Raw genomic sequence first — 21772 nt, forward strand, 5'->3', positions numbered from 1 at the left:
TAACGGCCGGAGGATTCACATCACAAGTCCAAGAGTCAGAGGTTCTGACTTCACGGTAGAGTTGCCACGTCAATTCTGGAGAGCCTCTCTCTTGCCAGCCCATCTAACTGGTTTCGCAGAGAGTAAACAACATATTTGAGGAGATAGCCTAAACAGTGTGGGAACACAGAGCTACTTGCCTCGGACACTTATGACCTCGAAGATTTTACCTTGGAGTCCACAAATACAGAGAAGGAAGTGTCCCAGTGTACCCACAACACAGACCATCTGTGACCCAGTATTGACCGGTCACAGAATGGGAACAATAACATTATTGGCTAAGCCGCCTGTGTCCTTAAAGAAGGTAAACAGACATCGAGGTTTGTCCTGTATGTTACTAATTGGCGTCTTATGATAATTATTTCCACAACAATAATAGTAATATTAGTATGTAACATTCATTCTAAGAACACATGCTCTCTAACTGCATGCCCAGCTGGCCCCTCCCGCCTTTGCTGTGCTAAAAAGGGAGCAGACGGTTGTGCCGCTATTCTATAAGGCATGCATGCTATGTTATAACCTGATCTGCCTCAGGATGGAGTAAACCAATAGGGCCTGTTAGAGAGGGTTATACATGTACTCATAGATCCAGAATTACATCCAGGTAACTAGTATTTACATGAGATGTTTACACTGAAGCAGTCAATTTGTTTTTTGTTCTATTTAGATTGAATTATGTAAACTGTAAGTGTGTGGGGGGGGGTGGGGGGGAGACAGGATAGCAGATGTTGTTGAGAGTCCTTACGGTCCAGAGACCAAATGAGCAGAAGTGGAACATCAGATATGCATAAGACATCATGTATGTAGTTAGATGTGAGGCATTGGATACCTAGTCGTATAATCTTGCAGTAAGGAACTAAATGGTGAGAAATTACACAATTGTAAAGCCAGACATATTCCTGCCTAAGTACCTCACCATTATGAAACCTCAGGAGCTTTTGCCCTGAACCATGTGCAAGTTGACCACGTGAATCCCCACCTCCAGGCCAACAGCCAATGAGGCACTGAGTTTGGGTCCCCTCCTGTGAGAGTAGGTTCTCTCCAGTTCATACAGCTTTGAGCAGGAGAGCTGCTTAATCTCAGAGCTGTAGTCAATCTCTATGCTTTCTCTGTGTGTGGCCGTACGTCTGAAACTGAGAAAATCTGTCTACACCAACCTTTGAACTTTGTTGACTTCTTAAAACCCTGTGATGTAATTGCATAACTAAGTGTATGTCCCTACATGTGCATGTTTGTAAATTAAACAAAAGCTAAGCAGAAGTAGTCCCCCCTTTGTTTTGTTTTCATTTGGATGATGTTTTTTCAGTCAAAATACTATCCCTCTTGTGGTGGATTTCTGTCAGTACATCATCTTTGAATTACCATATACTTGGACAATTCTTTATCAGAAAGTTTGGTGTTTATTAAATTATAAAACATAATAATCATCGCAGCCAGACAGTAAAAGAACATTATCAAAACTACACTTTCATGTTTTCAAAATGTTAAAAGTTTGCTTTACAGTTCATCAAACATTCTGTTAAACAACATTGAAATACCAATGTATTGCTAGAAGACAAACAGAGAGGCTTTGTCAGAAAAGCCATTGCACTTTGATTTCATGCTTGACATCATGTTTTGTTACTCATCCATTTTCTGCATCAAAAAATAAATTAAGACATATAAAGGGAAAGCAACACTCATAATAACAGATAGAAAAGGAATACATGAAATTAGGCCATTGCACTTGCTTATGAATATGGAAATCCATAATATAAGTTTAGTGTAACTTGATGATGTTAATTGAAATATATCCATTTAAATTACCACATCAGTTACTTGCATTGCTGTGCAGACAAATGTCAAAACACTTCTAGATTTAAGAATCCCAAGGATGTTACAAATAGGTTATTTAAGGCTGTGTCGTGATATGGCTGTTAAAGATTTCTTCTTTGGTCCTTTTTGAACAAGATATAACACAGTTAGATTGCCAACATATGGAGGTAACATATCAACATGCTGCATTTATTCCATAAAATGACTTCCCAAAATACTATTTATTTCAGAGTAGGGTGTATAAAGATGTCAGCATAAGTAAAAAAAAATACATAAAATAGGTCCTGTAGCTGTAATTTGAAAAGCCTGCAAACAGCTAGAGGAATTGTGATTACTGCTGATTCAAATGAAATGTATGAACCACTTTAAGGGTTTGACAATATAAACTATAATGGCAAAAAAATGGAGTGCTTAAAAAATATTGTGCAAACTTCAAAATTGATATCCAATTTCTGTAACTCAATGTGAAATGAGCGAAATATTAAAAGTCAGCCAAAGGGGAGAATTGGTTTTAGCACTCGAGATTGTTTCAGTTAATCTCCCTATGACTTTATATAAAAAAAGATTTATAAAAAATGCTTTGATTGCCAAATGCAAACATTCAGTCTTACACTGTCCCTAGAAACCATCAGGTACATCAGCTTCAAAACTGCTAATAAAGCCAATGGAAATATTAATTAGAGTTAGCCAAGCCTTGTGTTAAATATAACTGTTAACAGTTCCAATGAAAGACATGCACCAATGGAGGAATGGATAGAAAGATTGATCTACCAACAAGGTAAAAATAAAAAAGAATATCATATTTTGTCCAGACTTGCCTGGAGTTTAGAGCAGTGCAGCTTCAGGAGCCTCATTCAGCACCCAACAGAATACAAGTTGTAAAAATGTCTGACTAAAAGTGTCGATGTTCATACGAGAACTAAAACACCAAATGTTTTACACGTCTTTACAAAACAGCCTCACTTAACACTGTCCTTTATACTGTTTCCATCCATTTTCCACACATTTGCTGCACGCTTTGAAAAGTCCAGTCAAAAAAACATGTGTGGTGACAGAGTGGACTGAAATAAAGTCTTGGAACACTTTATCCCCTCAGCATCTGTCTCTCTGAACTCATGGCCTTTTGACCCGCAGGATCTCGGCCGATACGTCTGCTCTCTCTAAAGTTCATCCTTGTAGGCGGCAGACAGTGGAGGCGGCGAAGCCCCTTTCAGGGTCTTGTGGGAGCCCCTCCAATCTGTGCGGACAGCGTCATCGTCCCACAGAGTCGACGTCTCCGTGTCGCTCACCCAATCAGGATCACCGGCGTACTGACACGGCTGGACCAGCAGGGGGTGTGTGCTGTAGGCTTGTAAGCTTCTGTTTGAGAAATGGGACTTGTAGTCCTCACTGCAGAGAGAGAACAGTGAAAGAGATTAGACTTCCTTTTAATATATATTTAACTCCTAATAACAGAAGAAAAACTGCATCTCCGATTTTTATTTCACAACAATTCAGTTATCACTTTTGGCCAGAGGTGGGAAGTAGTGGAGTACAAATACTTAGTCACTGTACTTAAGTACATTTTTCTGGTATCAGTACTCCACTACAAATACCTGTACTTTTACTTCTTACATTTTCAAAACAGGTTATTTACTTTAGTTTTAATCTGTGTTTGGTGGCGTGATCATTATTATTTAGAGTCATTGCATGCCTATGGATTTTAACACAATCCGTGTATCCTTCATTTCCTGGTCTTCTCTGAACAATGAAAACATTGTCATTTTGCCGTTGTTCAGCATCGAAACATTCATTAGCTATCAATGACATCATTGTTCTATTAAGATAAAGGGAGGTCAGTTACTCTTTAAAACTGTTGGTAGTTATGGGTACTTTTTACTTAAGTAAATTTCGAAGCCCACACTTCTTTACTTTTACTTGAGTAAAGAAGTTTAGTCAGTACTTCTACTTTTACCAGAGCATTTTTAAACAGGAGTATCAGTAAAGGATGTGTTTACTTTTGCCATCTCTGCTATTGGTAGTATGTCCTGATTTTTTGGGAATACACTGGTTTGAAAAGAGATGGAGACAGAGGCTGATTTCAGTTAGTGTTAGTATAGAGGGCGACAGCAGGACGTGTAGCGTGCGGTCGTTGTGCATTCTTAGCGGACCAGTCAAGCATATCGAATTAAAATCACAGAGGTGAGAGAGAGAATATGGAAAGTGGGTTGGCTTTGAGCCAGTTTTGCACACATGATGGAGCACACAAACACTGCCAAGCCTTCTGGTTTGCAGGCCCTTCAGCCCCAAGGTGCATTTCATCTCCTACAGTCAGTGCCCCATATGTGTCTCAGTTACTCTGTCAGACAATGACTGTGGGGTGATGAGAAAAGTCATTTGGTTAGGGCTAATGACAAAAAGATTAGGGTTCAAAATTGGGTCAGGGTTGCATAAAGATGCAGTCGAAAAATACAACAGTCTTGAGGTAAGCCAACGTGAATGAAATAACGTAAACTACTTTACTGCCATAGAATCTGCTTTGTGAGGCTATACTTATGCACATTGCTGTTCTAAGAAAAATGCAACTGTTGGCATGCTAACATCTGAAAAAAGACATTGCTTACATGCTTTGTTTTGCAGGCATAAAGTTCACTAAGTTTGCCATCTTAGTTGATTTTGTGACCATGCTCGCATTTTCTTATTAGCACTCAAGACAAATTAAAGTCAATGCTGATGGGAATGTGATTATTATTATTCTGAAAAATATGGATTGAAGATAGCAAGTATTTGACTGATGAAAAATGTAATATTTGATTCATCCTCTGGGCAAACTGACTGTGCAAATGTCTTGTAAAAATTCCATGGCAAGTAGCATTTCCTTCCAAAACCATGCCAAAAAAGAACTTGACTTTATTTTCCAAAAGATCATCACAAGTCTGCCACAAACAGATCGAAATCAACTCTGGCTGTTAAAGCATATCTGGCCACCATACTGCTCCAAATACAGATAATAATTCCATTAAAGACATACTGCAATGTAACCTGCAGCTCATGAAGAGAAACATGTAGTGTTCTCATTTAACTCGAAAATAACTACATATTAAAAAAACAAGAATAGAGATTATGGCCACAACATACTTATTTTCCCTAAAGAAACCATACTTCACTTCAGTCTTTAATCTACTTACTCCACAACAAACTATACTAAATATATAGCGTGTATGCAAGTTTAGGCAACCATAGGGAGTAATGCATTTTTCCTTTATGAAGCTGGTTTCAGATTTATGGGTTTGACAGTGCAGGGAGGTTGTAAAGTACAAAAAACAGGTTTGATCCTAAAAGTCGCTGAATATGAAGAGCAAAGATTAAAAACAAATAAAAAAGAAGGTACAACGTATTTTCGTCGTCATACATACTTGGGATGTTTGTCATACATGATGGGGAGGAATTCATCGACAGGAAGCATCTTGGACAGCGGCTCAGCGTTGAGCAGTTTCTGCGCTCCCTGCAGGGAGATGGCGTAGGACAGAGTCCAGTACGAGTAGTCGGCCATTACCAAGTTGTGAACATTCTCCACCGGCTTTTCCTTTCCAGGATTCACTTGCTTTCTGCCAAAGTATCTGTAGCAGGATTAAGCCACAATGAGAACAAAAAAGAACAAAAACAATGGTGAAGGACGCAATGTCCCAAACAACAAAGTCCTGATATCTGCTGCTGTTCTTTGCTGCCATATGTGTTGGTTATCATGGTAGGAGTAACATTTTTTTCTGTAGCATTTGTTCTGCATGTGTTTTGAACCAAATTCAGAAAGTCATGGCAACCACAATACAGACAACGCAAAGAAGATGCTTGTACACTTCACATGTTCCTGCCAATAAACTATTTCCACTCTGCGTCTGATCATCTAAATATGACTACAATTAAAACCATGTGTTTCTATGTCCTTTGGATACCTGAATAACTGAAACACTGTTACACATGTGTAGAATGAATTCCTAGAAATATATTTTTTCAATGACTTCTTACTTAATTCCTCTACACAGGCACACACAACATACCATTAAGGAGACTTTGTTGACTCAACCTAACCTTAGCCATCCCTGCCAGAACAACAACTGCATCAATAATCATTTCTTACATGATGTCCCAGTCCAGATCCTCCTGCTCCACCTCCTCCATAAGTCTGAGGGCCCGTCGCTTGAAGTTGGCCTGGAAACGAACATCGTCTTCGAGCACAAGGGCCTTGTCCATCTGTAGCTCCACGATCTGACGACAAGAGGGGAATCCATCAGTTTCAGAAGGACCAAGAGAGGGTTAAGGAATACAGAAAAAACAAAAAAAGAGGGAGAAACAAAGATCGAACAGTGACTAATAGGGGTTGGACTCAAAAACAGTAAAACAAATACTCTGAGTGTCTGAGAGTATACATAGTGGGCTTGTGTTTCAATTTGGGTCCATTTTGAATTTTGTGAATTTCAGTCTACCAAATATTAATATATTTTAAAGGTCACCTATTATGCAAAATTCACTTTTTCATGTCTTTAATACATAAATATGTGTCCCCGGTGTGTAAGGATATTGTAACAATTTAATAATTTGTAACCTGAAAATCCCATCAAGTTATTCGGTTCACAACCAAAAGTACAACCAAAAAATAAATTCTGTATTGTCTATTTTACTCTAAATGTGCCCATAAATTAAATGTTTGAAAACCATACTCTAAGGAAGAACACTTCAAATGAGTTTTTGAAATAATAATTGCACTAAGAATTGTTTTACTTTCATTTTCATGGTCCTTTTCTCATAGACTTCTTTAAAAGAAAACTAAGAAATATTTTATAAATTGCAGTGAGTGAAATAACAAGAGAAAAGTTACAAAATTGAGATAAATTATATTCAGTGAAACCCAACAGCGGAATTTCAATGTAAATCCTCATGGTCATACTACCTGTGTATAGTTCTCTACAAACCACTTTGGGTCATGTCAACAAAAACCTTCATGTCTGTACACTTGGCATCTCTTCTCACCTCCTTCCAGATGAAGAAGTGGCTGAGGAAGCAGCCCACCTCCCCTTTGGTCAGGGTGCGTCCAGAGAACGGGTCGTAGTATCCTGGCAGGAGGTCAACACCCAGGATCTTAATGTCGCTGCTGTTCAGTGCACTGCACAAACAAACATATTTATTAATATATTATTGAATATTGTTTTATTCAAATCATTCCACGGACAACCTCAATGCGACCACTGCCTTCAAAATGTTGTGCACAGGTACAGTGAACAGTATGCTAAAACTTTACTTTTGAAATAAATGGCCATAATCAAGATATTTTCAAATCATCATCATTAAATAATAGTACAATTGATCCAAATCACAAGCCAATTTATCAGTTAATTTCTGTGGGGAATTTTCTTTATCCTCCAATATATCTGTTCTGCCATAATCTTCTTTCTTTCTCACACACTAACAATTAAAACATACTCTAAACCAGTTGAGTTTTCTCCCTAAAGCCAGTGTTTCCCTGAGAGTTTGCTCACTTTCCATCCACAGCGTCCACCACCTTGACGTCAATCTCCAGCTCATTGAGAGAGAACAACATCCGGTCCCTACGGTCATCACGCCGTCTCAGATTAATCAGATAAATCTGAAGAGAGGACAAATACAATGAACTCCCAGCTTTGACTTTATACAAGTCTTTAATTTCTTAAAAGTTAGGACTATATTCTTTTCACAGATGCTACATCTACTATAGGCAATTGAATCTCTATTTACACCATGTAAACAATATAGAAATATATAGAAATGGTGTTTTCCCTAAGCCATAGCTACTTCTTTGCCAGAAACCATGTTTGATATGTATTCTTTTTGACTACTAGACCTCGGCTATTTCATTGACATGTTTATGAGAAAATGTATTAAAACAAGGAGATGTCTCTCACCTCATCAAAGCCCATGAGGTCTCTCTGTTTTTGGAACATATGGACGTATTTTGAGTGCTGCATTGGAGGACCAAAAACTGTTTGACAAAGGAAAAAAACAGGATGAACTTAAAAGGACTGCAGTCAGAATAAATACGGTGTATCAGTTTATTTTTCTATCCTATTTTCATAGCTAATATCTCTCTTCTACTAAAAACAGTGAAAACAGTCTCAGCTCTCACTCATGGATTCAAGGTGGACGTGGACAAAGGTGAGGCGATCATCTTCCAAGGTGTGTTGAGGTTTGGGCGGTACGTTCACGTACCCGTATCGTTCCTTGTTAATCAGGTACATCTGTACCTCTGAGAAGCATAAAGAAAGTATGAGTCATTCATTCTGTTACATCCTAGTTTGTTTCCCCTTTAAAAAGACATGATTCTACCTGACGCTATAACAAAAGCACAACGACTAACAAACCTGCAGCCCGGCAGGAGAAGGCGAACACTATGATGTCGTCATAGGGCCATGAGTAGTCCTCGTGGGGGGGGAAGAAGGCCAGATTCTTCATGCCTTCCTTCCTTAAATCCAGCAGAAAGGTGGAGTGGATCATGGGCACAGGGTAGCAGCCCAGTCTGTGACGGTGCCGGGTGGGGAAATACTCTGCTGTTCGCCGATAATATCCCTGAGAGAGACAGAGAGACATGGAGTATTATGTTGGAAGATGTTATTTTAAAGTTCCTGAAAACAACTTTTAGGTAGGGATCTTTTTGGTAGTCATTTTTGTATGCTTCCTATGTGTACGGAATATACATACATCTATTTTCTTAAAGTATGGTTATTTAGAATACAAGTTTCTCTTACTAATTCACGCCTATTAGTCCTACTGACTTTTTCTCCACATGTATTTTCATTCCTTTCTTGTGGATAATTAATCACCATCCATTTCACCCTCACCTGTGGAGTGATACCACACCAGTAGTTGGAGTATGCTCCCTGAGAGTCGAGCATGGGAGCGATGGCTGACTTGTTCTCGGCTATCAAAAGATTGAGGGTCTCCGGGTTGGTGAGGATATTGTCAGTGTCAGTGTACTGAAACAGACACAGAAAGGACACAAAGGAAAAAAGAGAGATTATATATATATATATATTATAGAGTTATTGTCATGTCTCTTGAACAGGCCGCTGCCAGATCTCTTTCTTGGCTGAAATAACAAAGAGGGACAAGATCTCATCGGATAAATCAAGGGAAGGAGCTGAAAGGATTCTTATAGAGCTGTCACAAGAGATATCTTATTATGTACCAGGATATAATCGGCCCATCGCTTCCTGGCGAAGTCGAGAGCTGACTGCTTCAGCTTCATCACATACTCATATCTGGAGTTGGGCCAATGCTTAGGACCCATCTCTCCTGCATAGGACCTAAGGGAGAGGGAAATAAAGAGACTGTAGGTTATTGTGGAACTAATTGGCCTAATCCTCGTAAAAGTTGTAATGAAAAGATGATAAACGGATAAATAATTGCCAACATTTTTGATATCCATATGTTTTAGCTAAAGCGGCAGAAAATGGTGCTTTCAGCTGCTCAAATCTTGATATTTCCTGCCCTTCTGATTTATATCATATTAAATCAAATGTCTTGTGGTTTTGGACTGACAAATCCAGAGTTGTAAAGACATAACCTTGTACTTTGATATTCGGGGATGGATATATGTGTCTTACATTTTATAGAACAAAAGAATAAATCAAGAAAAGACAACCAGATTAATCAATTATAAAAAAGTTGCATTGCATCCCCATTTATAATACTTCATCATTTATAATTATGTTAAGGCGTTATGGTTTCTACTACATATAGCTAACTCTGTGTATGTCAAGTATATGCACACCACTATTGACAGTTTATAGAGTTAAGTGACTTTAAGCAGAGTAGAGTGTATACTTGACATGCACAAACAAATTCCACTAATGCATTCTTCATCTCAGACAGACGTCCACACAGTCAGGTTGTATGGACAAGCAGGGGCGTGCTGCATCATTCCTTATTTTGCAACGTAAACAGTTTTCTTTTTAGGGAACACAGTCGCTCCACTATTACTTATACTGTATGTAAACTAGAGGCTATAAAGGTGTTTTTAAAAAACGTTGAGAAAAAAGACAAAACATGTAAAATACTAAATGTAACTTATCCTGAATAAATAAAAACAGCTGAAGTGTGCTGGGTAAGATGTTCTTCTATCTACACATGACCTACAGCAGGGGTGGCCAACCCGCGGCTCTCGAGCCGCATGCGGCTCTTTGCCTAGTTTCATGCGGCTCTTCAGTTCATATCGAATTGTATATGTGTGAGTTTGGGGGAGAGACACTGACTCCTGACTAGTGTTGCACGGTGTTCCGATACTTGAAAGGTATACCGCGATACCCTGTCGTTAACATCGTTACGATTCCTCCGTTTCATTAGTATCGGTACTTTAAGAATGACGGGGGAAAGTACTCCGGTGAGAAAGCGCTGTTTTAATAAGAGCCGTGTGTGTTCAGCGCTCTGCTTCCACTCCCTGCACTGCAGCCGTGCCTGCAGTCCCTCCCTCTCAAGCACGCTCTAAGTCCCTCCCCTCTCTCATGCACGCGCTAGCTGCCAGAGAATGTGAGAAAACGAGAAGCATGGCTGCAAGTGGGAGTGCAGCTGCCGCTGCGCCTCGGCTTGTTGACAAAAAATATGCCAGAAGCTACATTTGGAAGTATTTGAGCTATATCTCTGACAGTGAGGGCAAGCCTACGGACACCACGAGGCCTGTCTGTAAGACATTTATTAATTTTATTTAATACGAATTCTTGTCATTTATTGTATTTACTGTTCTCATTGTTTAAAAGTTTGTGTTATGGTTATGATTCTGGTGTGACATAAAGCACAATAATTACATTTAAGACTGTTTCCCGTTTTTTAAGAAAAATAATCGGAATCGCAATTCTTGACTTGGTATCGAAACCAAAATGTTGGTATCGTGACAACACTGACAGTTAAACCTGATATTTAGTAGGTCTGTTAAGTATTGAATGCTGATCATTCTGACGTAATTTGGCCGGTCAAAGTTGTTTGGGCTCGGATAAAATCGCTCCGTTACTTTGGTCCCGTGTTACTTTCGTCCCGGCTCTCCCTACGTGTGTATGTGTGGTGTCAGGTGTCAGTATGAGAGGATGACAGCGCGTCTAATTTTGATGTGGCCCAACAGCCAATCACAATAATACCTGCAATGCAGTGAACCAATCACCTTTGAGGGGGGAAACCTATTGTTGATTAAACACTATTCAGTGTTTCCCCTACCATTGTCTTGGAGGGGCACTGCGAGCCGCCAACGGAGCCCCGCGCCCCCCCTGAAATTCAAGGTGTTATATATATACTTTTAAAAAATATATATAGCATCAAATTGCAAATAATCTATAACTACTGTCACTTTTCACATTGAACATGTGCTCTTTTATTAAATAAACTAAACGCTTTCATTTTAATTTGTGGGTTTAGTGTTTTTGACCCTAAGAAACACTGATGCATTAATCAATAACAATAATCCACAGCTCCTCTCTCTGCTCCAGAGGATTTTAAAAATATATATCCCAATGCCACAAAAATGAATCAGTGACGTGGTTGAAATCTTGTCTCCAGAAAACAAAAAACTGAAACAAGCGGTATCAGTGACTGTGTGTTTGATGTGGCTCCTTGCAGTAACATAGAAAACATGTGGCTCTTAACCTCTGACTAGTTGGCCACCCCTGACCTACAGGGTCAGGGCAGGATCTTTGCTTACCCAGATCCCTAATGTAAATAAGGTTCAATACATTCATGCATTCGTACTTACGTGGGCTGTTCCATTGGTCTCCACTCAACATAATGGTAGAATTGCTGCATGACAGTCAGCCACTCTTTCAGTATTGCTGTGGTGTTATCCACATTGTGATCCGTGGCTGCCCTGAGGAGCACAGAGAAGGCAGGGTGTGAGACGAATGCAGAATGATGACTGGAGAACTGAAGCTTCAAATGTTTGTGGTTTCATTGAGGGAGAATTAATTACAACAACTTTAACACAAACAATGAATTGCTAGTCGGATCTCTGCGATTCATTTTTCTTTTTACATTTTAAGCACATCTTGATTTGGTAGAGCAGCCTAGAGTTATTGCAAAATTGAGAGAGCATTCTTCAAAAGAGTTGTTTTCCAGAATAATTTGGGGTATGTAAGGTCATTTTGGGCCTACATATAAATCATTTAGCAATGATTCTCCATTGCAATACTGGATTGTATGGTTTTTGCATCAAATAGATGAAATATGATTTTTCAGTTATGTCATTTTTGAATTATCTGAAAACAGTTACCCCTTATTGGTAGTTCATCCAACTTCAACTTCTCAATATGTTTTGGGAAAAGGCACTTTGTCATGATATTGATATGGAATGACTCATACTGTGAATCCGATTTTCCATGTTGAAAGTGTACTTCAAAATGCTGCCTATACATTCTTATAACACCAATATTGAAAAATACATTGACATGCTTAATATGTTAACGTTCTAAAATGTACAGTGACAACATTTACTGTAAAGAATATCTATTTTAAGCATATATAAATCAATGAAATACAAATACTAGAACAGTATTCTAGTACACGCCCAGATAATGTCTGGATTATCCCAGCTCTATTTTGCAAGGCAACCAGGTAACTGCAACCAGGTAACTGTATTTTTTCCTGGAACTAGGTTCATCTTATCAAACAAGCCGAAATGTTAAATGATACAACTTTATGACACAACTATAATTATAAACCTCCACAGAAGCATATTTGAAAAGACAGTTAAATATGCTGGGTTCAATTATATGGAAGAGGATTAAGGCCACATAAGAAATACAAATGTGGAATGTGATAAAAAGATTATTGTTTTGAGTTCTGACTTAAATCTCAGAATTCAGATTTGTTTTCACATGCCCAAAACATTGTTCTCATTTGGCACTAATCATCTTCTATACAATCACTAGTGCTAGTCACATTTGTATTAAAAAAAAAAAGGTCGCTCAGAAATCAGTAATAAACAAACAGCTAGGATAAAATGTCATAGACCACACAGTAGGAAATGCATGCGGCGGAGTGATAGAGAAATAGGCAGCAGGACTGTGAAAGGCACAGAAGGAGTAGGGGAGGGGTAGGACTCTGCTGCTTCCTCAAACTAATTTAAATGCTATTGACCTTTTGAACGGCTGCTATAGTCGGATAAAAGGAGGACCCCCTCCACAAACAGCCCAGCAGCATGCAGGAAAACCCACCACACGGTGATGCGATCTTTGGGGTAGTTGAGTCTCTCCAGAGCCCCGAGGTAGTACGGCAGGGAGTGAGCTGTGTTTCGGGCTAGGATCGCGATCACCACCGTAGGAAGCTGAATCTGCGACTCCTCCGGGTATATTTCCTCCGAAAAGTAACATTCTGAATGCAAAACAAAGGCCCCTAACACTAAAAAGTGGAGAAACATGGTGGAAGCTGTGCCACGGTGCTCCAGCTACACAGCCGGTGGACGCGTCAGCAGTCCAAGAAAAAAATAAAAAGGCTTTTCCCAAATGTTCAAACCCCCCCTTCGTTTTGTAAGAGCTGGGCTTTTTCCATCAACAAATCCAAACGGAACAACATTACAACTTCCGCTTGCTAAGCATCAGGAAAAGTCTGACAACGTTGAGCATCGGTGAATGAGAAGGCGTGATTTGGCCCGATTGTAGTTACTCGTAAAAAAATCTCTGCAGACAACTGTGACATAAACTATAAAGATTATCAGTCATCATGCAGTCAGACACTCTATCCTCTACACTAAAACATCAGTGTATTGTAGGCCCAATAACTTTTAACTGTGTTTATAACACGTACTTGTATAGTTTAAATGTAAATAGTTTACCATGTCAGAAACACTGTTCTTTACTGTTATGGCATATCAATTGTATGAGAGATGTATAACTAATCGGAAGGACAACAGGATGGTATGTTTCTGGGTCTCTTTCTGGCAGCAGTTTCAGAGTTTCACCAGCAGAGGGAGGATTTGATCCAAAAGAAGCTCCATTGCTCAGATTATTACTACTCAGTGAAGTAATAGTACTGTATTTTATTTTTCTTACACAATACATGACCAATCAAGCATTTCATTATTGCAGTTCATACATTATAAAACAGTTCAATTAAGAGGGGACATTCTGCATAGTGATTGCATTTGATGCTTTAAGTGCATTTTGCAAGTATTTCTTCAATAATCCACGCAGAAATCTCAAAACAGGGAACTGATGGGACTTGCCAGTTAGCTTCCATTACACACTTAAACAAATACCCAATGGTATATTTCAGTCCAAGGCTCAACATTTTCTTGTTAAAAAGTATCTTCCCGATGAGATCAGAACTGGTATCTCCTGCACACAAGTGTTCAGTCCAGGTTTTGCTGCAGCGGACCACCTTGAACCTCCTCAGTGACCCCTGGAGGTCCTTGGGGAACATTTTCAGAAACTCATTTGACAGCTGTTGTTGGAGCTGTTGTCAAAAGAAAGTAATTAATACACAAACTACTTACATCACAAAGTACATCCAGCAAGTTTGAATCATCTTCTCAGTTTGTAGAGAACATTGTAAAACAATTATTGTATAATGTGTGCCATCGCACTTTAACAAATTACATGTGTGGGTAAACATAATACAAACAAATCATCTAAATTAGATAAATTACACATAGTATCACTAAACTAACAAACCTATTTATACTGTATAAACAATGTAAAATCTATTATGTCCAAACTGATTACACATCTGTACAGGTATGTAGAAACATGTTAAAAATGCAACGTTTCTGTGCTTTGATCCTATTCATTCCTGAACTGTGAATATCTTTTTTAAGTTAGACAACTATAACTATTGCAACTACTGGTCTATTAGGTCCAACAGTCACTTACACAAGTATAGCACACATTTAAATCCTCATACCTGAAAAATAATCTTTGAAAACAGTATGGTTTTTAGATGAGATCTGAGTAATTAGGCTAAACCTGTGTGAATTTAGCGATGCAAATAATGTATTACCAATGCTCAATCTGTTCAGCTCTTGAGGGGGAATTCATTAATCAGAAGTTGAAGTCGACAGGACAGATGCTGTGAAAAAAGAGCTGGACGCCGGAGAAGAAGATGAAGGGAAGAATGGTTAAGAAATTAGGAGAGGCATAAAGACATAAACGTGGGAGGAAAATAATAAGCCAATTGGTATATAATGAATTTTGACTCCTTTGGCGGGCTGGCTGAATAAACGAAGGCAGTCATGGCTGACAATAGCAGAGTTGGGTTAAAGGGGTCGTTTTGTGTGGACAGGTCAGCTGGGTTGAGGGTCAAATCCCTCCTATTCATGACACCCCGAGTGTTGCCTAACTCACACACTTGCACACACACATATACGTATGTCAGGGGAACTTTCCCAGCGCTTGTGGCAATGGCAGATCTGGGAGAGTTCAACCTCGGGTGCACTAAGTTTTCACAGCGAGGTCAAGGGTGGCGATGGCGTTTGTGTTTGGGGGTGTGTGAATCAAAGACAGAGGGAGAAGGAAAGCGATAGATTGGAGAAATCTTCATTGTTTTGACCAGATTGTAGGAGAGGGGGTGAAAGAAAAGTCGATAAACTGCAGTTGTTGAAGCTTATGTGAAGTTGTCATAAACAGTTGGATCAGACACATGTATTCTGACTTACATATGGAGGCACCAAGCCTCTATAGTAATAGGTGATCAATAGGTTTACTGCACTACTTTGTTTCTTTACTTTCTTTTATGTCTGTATGTTGACTTAAATTGCCAAAAACCACGCTGTTGCTGTTGTGCAGATGACAATTAGGCCTTTGAATCATACATCTTGGTGACTATGAAGTGGAAGGTTGTGTAGGTTTTCAAATTTCAAACCCTAAGACTTCTGAGATGTTTCCAAGATGTCTATCTCCCAATTCAATAGAGGTAAATGGAATTGTGTCTGTAGCAATCAAATAACTGAAAACCGACAATTTGTCTTTTTTGCTGTGAGATAATTAAACTGAAACTGAACAATAACAAGTACTGCAATAAAAGTAATATTAGGAGCACCACAAAATGTATTCCCTTCACCTCCATTGTAATTCGGTGGCAACATAAATCAAAATGACAAATGTTTCAATATTTAGGCGAAACAATCCAAAACAATTTATATGCCACTGAAGATAAGTTACCAAAAAAGACCTACACACAGTCACACACATCTCAACCCGCCTGGCAGTCACTATGTCACCAATCTCTCTCTCATCAGGCAGAATGCTTTACTTAGCGTGAGAGAATGAGTGGCTGTAGGTGAGGATGTGTCAGTGAGAAAGTGTTTCTGTCTTTGTGTGTTAGGACCAGCGGCTGGTATAGGCAGCAGAGAGTCGTGACATTCTCACAAGCTTCCGGGACCTTTATTGCCGTGGCAATAATCAATAGCGTTTCCACAGAGACGTCTTTTGGCTGGGCGGGTCAATATCTGTCACTCAGGGTCTGAGCCGTGGCACATCCCCTCTTACTCAGCAGCCTCCTCTGTCTGCTCCCCTCCTCCCATCTCTTCTCATGTATCTCAGAAGTGGGATGCTTTCTCAATTTAAGGAGTCGTGTGTTTTATTTAAACTCATGTCCAATTGAGCCACCGTATCTGATTTCTTTGCTCAGTGTGAGAATCTAAAGTGACTCAAGTAGGACTTGAGGATTTTGAATTATCTATTTATCCAACATGGTGTTACATTTACATGAGTAATTTATCATAATAATGATCATTTCATGTTTTGCATCGTGAAATTGCTTGCAAATCTTTTTAGCACTAAACTCAAGTAATGGTAAATTGTTTAATTGTGATTAAATATGTTAGTTCAAAACACTCCCACCAATTCAGTTTAATAGGTTTCCTCATTAAAGGAATTTGTTTTGGTGTTTTGGTGCATATATATTAACACAGTGAGAATAAATGAAATGGAGAAATAAGAGCAAATATTGGAAGAAAAATAAATGCAAATAAAAAACTATTGTGAAATAAAATACATTTCTACACGAAAAATTCAGTACAAATATGACAAATTACTGTAAAAAATATTACAGTACACTGAATTAAAATAAAGTTTTTGACAGTAAACTAGAGTGTTTTACAATAAACTTGTGTTTAAATGCCAATACTCACCCTTCCAGTCGCCATGTTTCTGGTGTGGTCAGTGTGAAGAGGCAGCAGTATAGATAAATTGACTGACTGGCCGGTGCGTTGGGCGTTTTTTTACCCCAGGTGGCCAATACTGCTGTTTGACTCAAGCACTTACACAGAATTGCTTCAGTAAAAAAAATGACCTGTGCCCATCAAGTCCAGTCTTCACTCAACACCACTTAGTCAGCACAAAGAAAACCGATGCTCGCACCGAATGTACCAGCCATGCCTGAAATAATGAGAGTATGATGTCAGTGACGCAGGTGTGATTGCATTATCTGCTCTCATGAATATGAAACAGAACATCAACAAACTTTTTGTTATAATTTTTATTAAAAGTATATTTAATTTTAGTGTTGTCAAAACAATTAAATTGATTTAGCAGTATATGATTACAATGAGTCTTACAGTGTGGTGTAAAGTGAAGAAAGGCCTCTAAATAATGATATGTTTGGACGTTCTCTTTAACTCATCTTCTACCTCTAAACTGCTACAGGTTAGAGTCAATTCTGGTTGCCCAGCGAGGCATGATTTAGGACTTTAACCGTCTTTAACTTTTAAACTCACAGAAACCTCAAATCTTGCACATCTACTCAAATTTAAATGTACGTTTGTATTTTCTAAGTCACAAATGACAGGATGTTTGTGAACACCCTTGAGAGGAGCCCTGTGATCTCTACAAAGTAAAGGGTAAGATTAGTGTCTCTGCTTCCCATCTTCGCTGCTACTCCCCGGATGACGCTGTCTGTCGCCTCGTTGCCAAGCAACAGTGCAGCCACTGTCAAAGAATTCTGGGGGATGTTTAGGCAGCGGCATGCTTGGGGGGAAGGAGTGTGTGTGTGTCAGAGGAGAAGCAGAGCATACTCATGTGTGCATTTATATGTGAACTTTCTTTTGATCTCAGCTGTTATGCAATTTGATGAGTTGCAAAGATTTATTTTGCAATCCTGCCTTTCATCAGTTTCACACCGTACACCTCTCTGATCTCTTTTCTCACACACACCGTGAAATACTTCACATTTAGTTTTTGATGTTTGAAGTGTGTTTTCACATTCTTGACCCCCAACAACACTGTGAAGCAACGTACTGTCAGCTACAATGGATAGTCAAGTAACAAGTGGTGTTAGATAAACTTCTTCAGTCATATTCAAGGAATAATTCGCCCATAAGCAACATAACAGCTTCAGAAAGTTAATGCATGTGCGAAAATGAAAAAGACGATCTGCATGAAACTATAGGACACTGAATGACTGACTGACTATGTATCTTTTGTGCCATAGCCTTAACATTAATTTGCCTCTCTAATAAGCTTCCTGCATTTGCTGCTTTCTCCTTAAATGCTCCAATGTGTGAATCCTATTTCCTGTAAGTAAAGATTAACAAGTCCCACTGGTATCATGGCTGCAGGATGCATGTATAGCACTGTGCTGCTTTTATTATGATCTTTTGTAAAGGGCACAGTCCAGCAGGTAGATGGACTTGTGTTTGTCCTGTTCAGAAGCTCCTCTCCAAATGTATATCTTTGACCGTTTGATCGTTGAAGTCCTGCTTTGCCATAACATGTGTTCTACATTCAATTGAAATGACATTCCCTGCCACATCGTTGCCTCACTTTGCTCTGCTCTCGTTCTCTAGCCGTGCCCTCCAACAGCGGGGAGGAGATGCCTTCACCAGAGGAGGTTTATTTTAAGGATTCCCCTGTTCCCTTTGTCCTCTCTCTCCTCTCCATCTCTCTCCGGGATGGTTTCATAGCCCACCCCGCTGACTGGGCCTCCTTCTCCCCTGCCAGGCCTTTTAGCCAGCGGGTTAAACATTGATTAGTGAATGGAGGGAAGCACAGTGGCCCCTGCGTGGAGTGCAGCAGTCCCCTACTGTTTCTGTGTGTACACACACCCCTACTATACACCACCAAGACTAACAGCCAACATGAAAGCTACTGAGCTAAAAGGCCTTAATTCAACAACTGAAGATGGTTGACACAGCGTTTCAAATGTTGTTTGCGTTTCTATTAAGACTTGAATTGTCTTGATTATATTTTTAATTGCACATTTTCTCATTAAAGGAACTAAAGGAAAATATGATAATTGTAACATCTTGTTCTCTGATATCTTTTACGGTTTTACAGATATTTTTTGTCAACATCAATCAAAAGGATGTGTTATGTGCATCACTTTGGTTTTTGCCAAACACGCAACAGTTTCAGATAAAAATGACAACAACTGCCAGTTATTTTAATGCTATATGCTCATTGTTTCAAGGTAACAAAAAATATCTTTGCACTCTGGTGCTTGAGTATAAGCGAGGGGTGTCAAGGTGAGAGTGAGAGTGGACCCTCTTGACTTCTAACTGGGTTTCCCGCTTCTTCCAGAGTCAGGGCATGAAAAGGCAAAGAGGGAGAGAGGGGAGGTGAGACAGAGGGGTTTGCTTTTCACTACCCAAAAAAAGAGAGAGCAATGAATGAGTGACTGGCTGAATGAATGAGAGGCGGGCTGGGTCTGAGAGGGGCTCCGGCCCTGTGGATCAGCAGAGGTTAACTCGGCTTCAGAAGGATGAAAAGGGGAAAAAACGGATTGAGCTTTAAAGAGGAGGATCCCCTATGCGCCTGGGGCGGGATCAGACAGGATGATTTATTAGAGAGAGAGAGAGAGAGAGAGAGAGAGAGAGAGAGAGAGAGAGAGAGAGAGAGAGAGAGAGAGAGAGAGAGAGAGAAAGAGAGAGAGAGAGAGAGGGAGAGAGAGAGAGAGAGAGAGAGAGAGAGAGAGAGAGAGAGAGAGAGGTGTTTGTAAGCATCAAAAAGCTGCAGAGCAAACGCAGCATTCAAAACTGCTGATATGCGCGACATGAGGATGGGATTCCAGTTTCCAGAAAGAGACAAGCTTAACACTTCTTAACCTCATGAATGAAACTCACATATTAGGGCGTACACCCAAAACCATGGTTGCGCAAAAACACAAAAGCGTGCCAAGTCTCTAATTTAGATTTCTTAAGTGTGTTTGAATTGCATTTGTTTTGGGTATAGGAGCAGGAAACCCTCAAAACATCTCCATTTCTGTTTTTTAAGCGTGTACAAAAATTAGACTGATGACATTAGGCACAGTTTTCATAGTGTGATCACGTGCTCTTGGGGGGCTCAAATATATATATTTTAATATATATATATAAAAAAATAAAATAATTGCTCAACAAATGCATAATGGGCAGATGTGCAAAATAATGTGCAAAACGGCCAAATACAGTTCTGCACAATTTTTGTTTTGCATTACAAATCTTTGAATGAACTATATAAATAAAGATGTGGCATTATTTAAAATATAAAACAGCATGGTCTCTGTTGCCCCTTCAATGGCCTGTCACATGAGCATCATATAATCCGCTCATTTTCTGCCACTCCGGACCACCCTTTGCCACACAGGCCTATATAGGCAGCCCTTTCTGCAGCAGAATGGCTGCACATGGCGCTGAAGGCACCGCTTTATGTCCAAGTGCCTGGTTACGGCGTTGCACTAGTTTGCTCACACAAGAGAGGGGGGCACAAGACAAACACCAAACGTCATGCAGTGCGGTCAGAGAGTAAACAGTGTCGGGATTGTAATCTCTTTTTGGGTAGAAAATAGGGCTGTTGTGTCTTTAAGAGGGGCTGCTGGTCCCTCATCGCAGCTGCTGGCGTGTGTGGCCGTGTGTGTGTGCGCGCGCGTGTGTGTGTGTGTGTGTGTGTGTGTGTGTGTGTGTGTGTGTGTGTGTGTGTGTGTGTGTGTGTGTGTGTGTGTGTGGGTGGGTGTGTGTGTGATAGAGGACAGCGGAGATTCATTACTTAAGCAGTACAATGGACATTTATCACCCCGTGGTGTTATTCAAATTCAGTACCAAGCGAGGACCTTCTCCACTCCTCTCTCCGCCTTGCGTCGCGGCCGCAGCGTTATTGTTGGAGCAGCGTTAAGAGAAAACCAGGAGGGCAGAGACACATTCATCCAGTCAGTCCGAGAGACCCGTACAGGGAGGATGGGAGGAAGGCAGCAGCGTCTGTCCGGGAATGAACGCACGAAGCCCGCTGCTCTCCGGCTCCTCAGCCCCCCCATCCTCCGGTGCTCGCTGGGGGGCATTTGGACGAGGCAGACCCGAGAGAACGCACGTCGTGGGAACTGAACCAAGGACGCACCACCGGGAACTAAAGGGGCTTCCTATTTTTTTACATTACGTTTTCATCACCACAGGAAAGATAATCGAAGTTCCTTTCTTCAAATAGGAGGGGATTTTTTTTTTTCGTGGAAAGCCATTGTGCATCCTAAAGCACCAGAACTGAACAGTGTTTCCTTTAAATCGATGACAGTACACAGGTGCAAGTCCACTTGAGCAATGGAGATGACATTTTACTTTAAGATGCCATGGTCATTCAGCCATCTTAAAAAGGGCCCAGAGATCTGAAGAGACTTGGGGTTAACTTTTAAACTAGCAACCAGTGTAAATAAGATATTAAGGCAGCTTTAAGAAAAAGTAGAAATAGGGATGCTCTTGAACAGCATTAGATAAAGTCACAAAGTGGTTGTGGCTGCAGTAATGCTTCTTTAGCATTATTAAACAATTGAACAAATTATATGTTTTTATAATCAGTCCAGCAGTATAGCATCTGGGGTGTACTTTTGTAGGGAAGTTGCACTATAGACTATATTTCCATGTTTTTAATCTAAAAAAATAATCTTGATGTTTAGTTTTCTGCTGCAACAGGGGAGCCGAATTCGAGGCAATGTTGAGCAAAGAGGATGTCACAAATAATGTACTGCAACTCTCTAT

General features: G+C 39.9%; 1 protein-coding gene across 2 annotated transcripts; it reads right to left on the reverse strand.

Moving 5' to 3' along the window:
- Nucleotides 1-1419: 1419 nt before the first annotated feature.
- Nucleotides 1420-13382, reverse strand: cercam (cerebral endothelial cell adhesion molecule). Of its 2 annotated transcripts, none has more exons than XM_034198172.1 (12): nucleotides 13056-13382; nucleotides 11600-11710; nucleotides 9050-9167; nucleotides 8703-8837; nucleotides 8226-8430; nucleotides 7991-8110; nucleotides 7770-7846; nucleotides 7368-7474; nucleotides 6862-6994; nucleotides 5972-6099; nucleotides 5250-5453; nucleotides 1420-3243 (listed from the first exon to the last, which is right to left on the reverse strand). In XM_034198172.1, exons 1-12 carry the CDS (start codon nucleotides 13256-13258, stop codon nucleotides 3015-3017), a joined length of 1770 nt encoding a protein of 589 aa, XP_034054063.1. In that variant the 5' UTR covers nucleotides 13259-13382; the 3' UTR covers nucleotides 1420-3014. The 2 variants fall into 2 exon arrangements, with proteins under 2 accessions (XP_034054063.1, XP_034054064.1); XM_034198173.1 differs by having other exon boundaries at nucleotides 12979-13209.
- Between the last annotated feature and the right edge of the window lie 8390 nt (nucleotides 13383-21772).

This window comes from Gymnodraco acuticeps, unplaced genomic scaffold (genome assembly GCF_902827175.1).
Source record: "Gymnodraco acuticeps unplaced genomic scaffold, fGymAcu1.1, whole genome shotgun sequence".
Taxonomy (NCBI): domain Eukaryota; kingdom Metazoa; phylum Chordata; class Actinopteri; order Perciformes; family Bathydraconidae; genus Gymnodraco; species Gymnodraco acuticeps.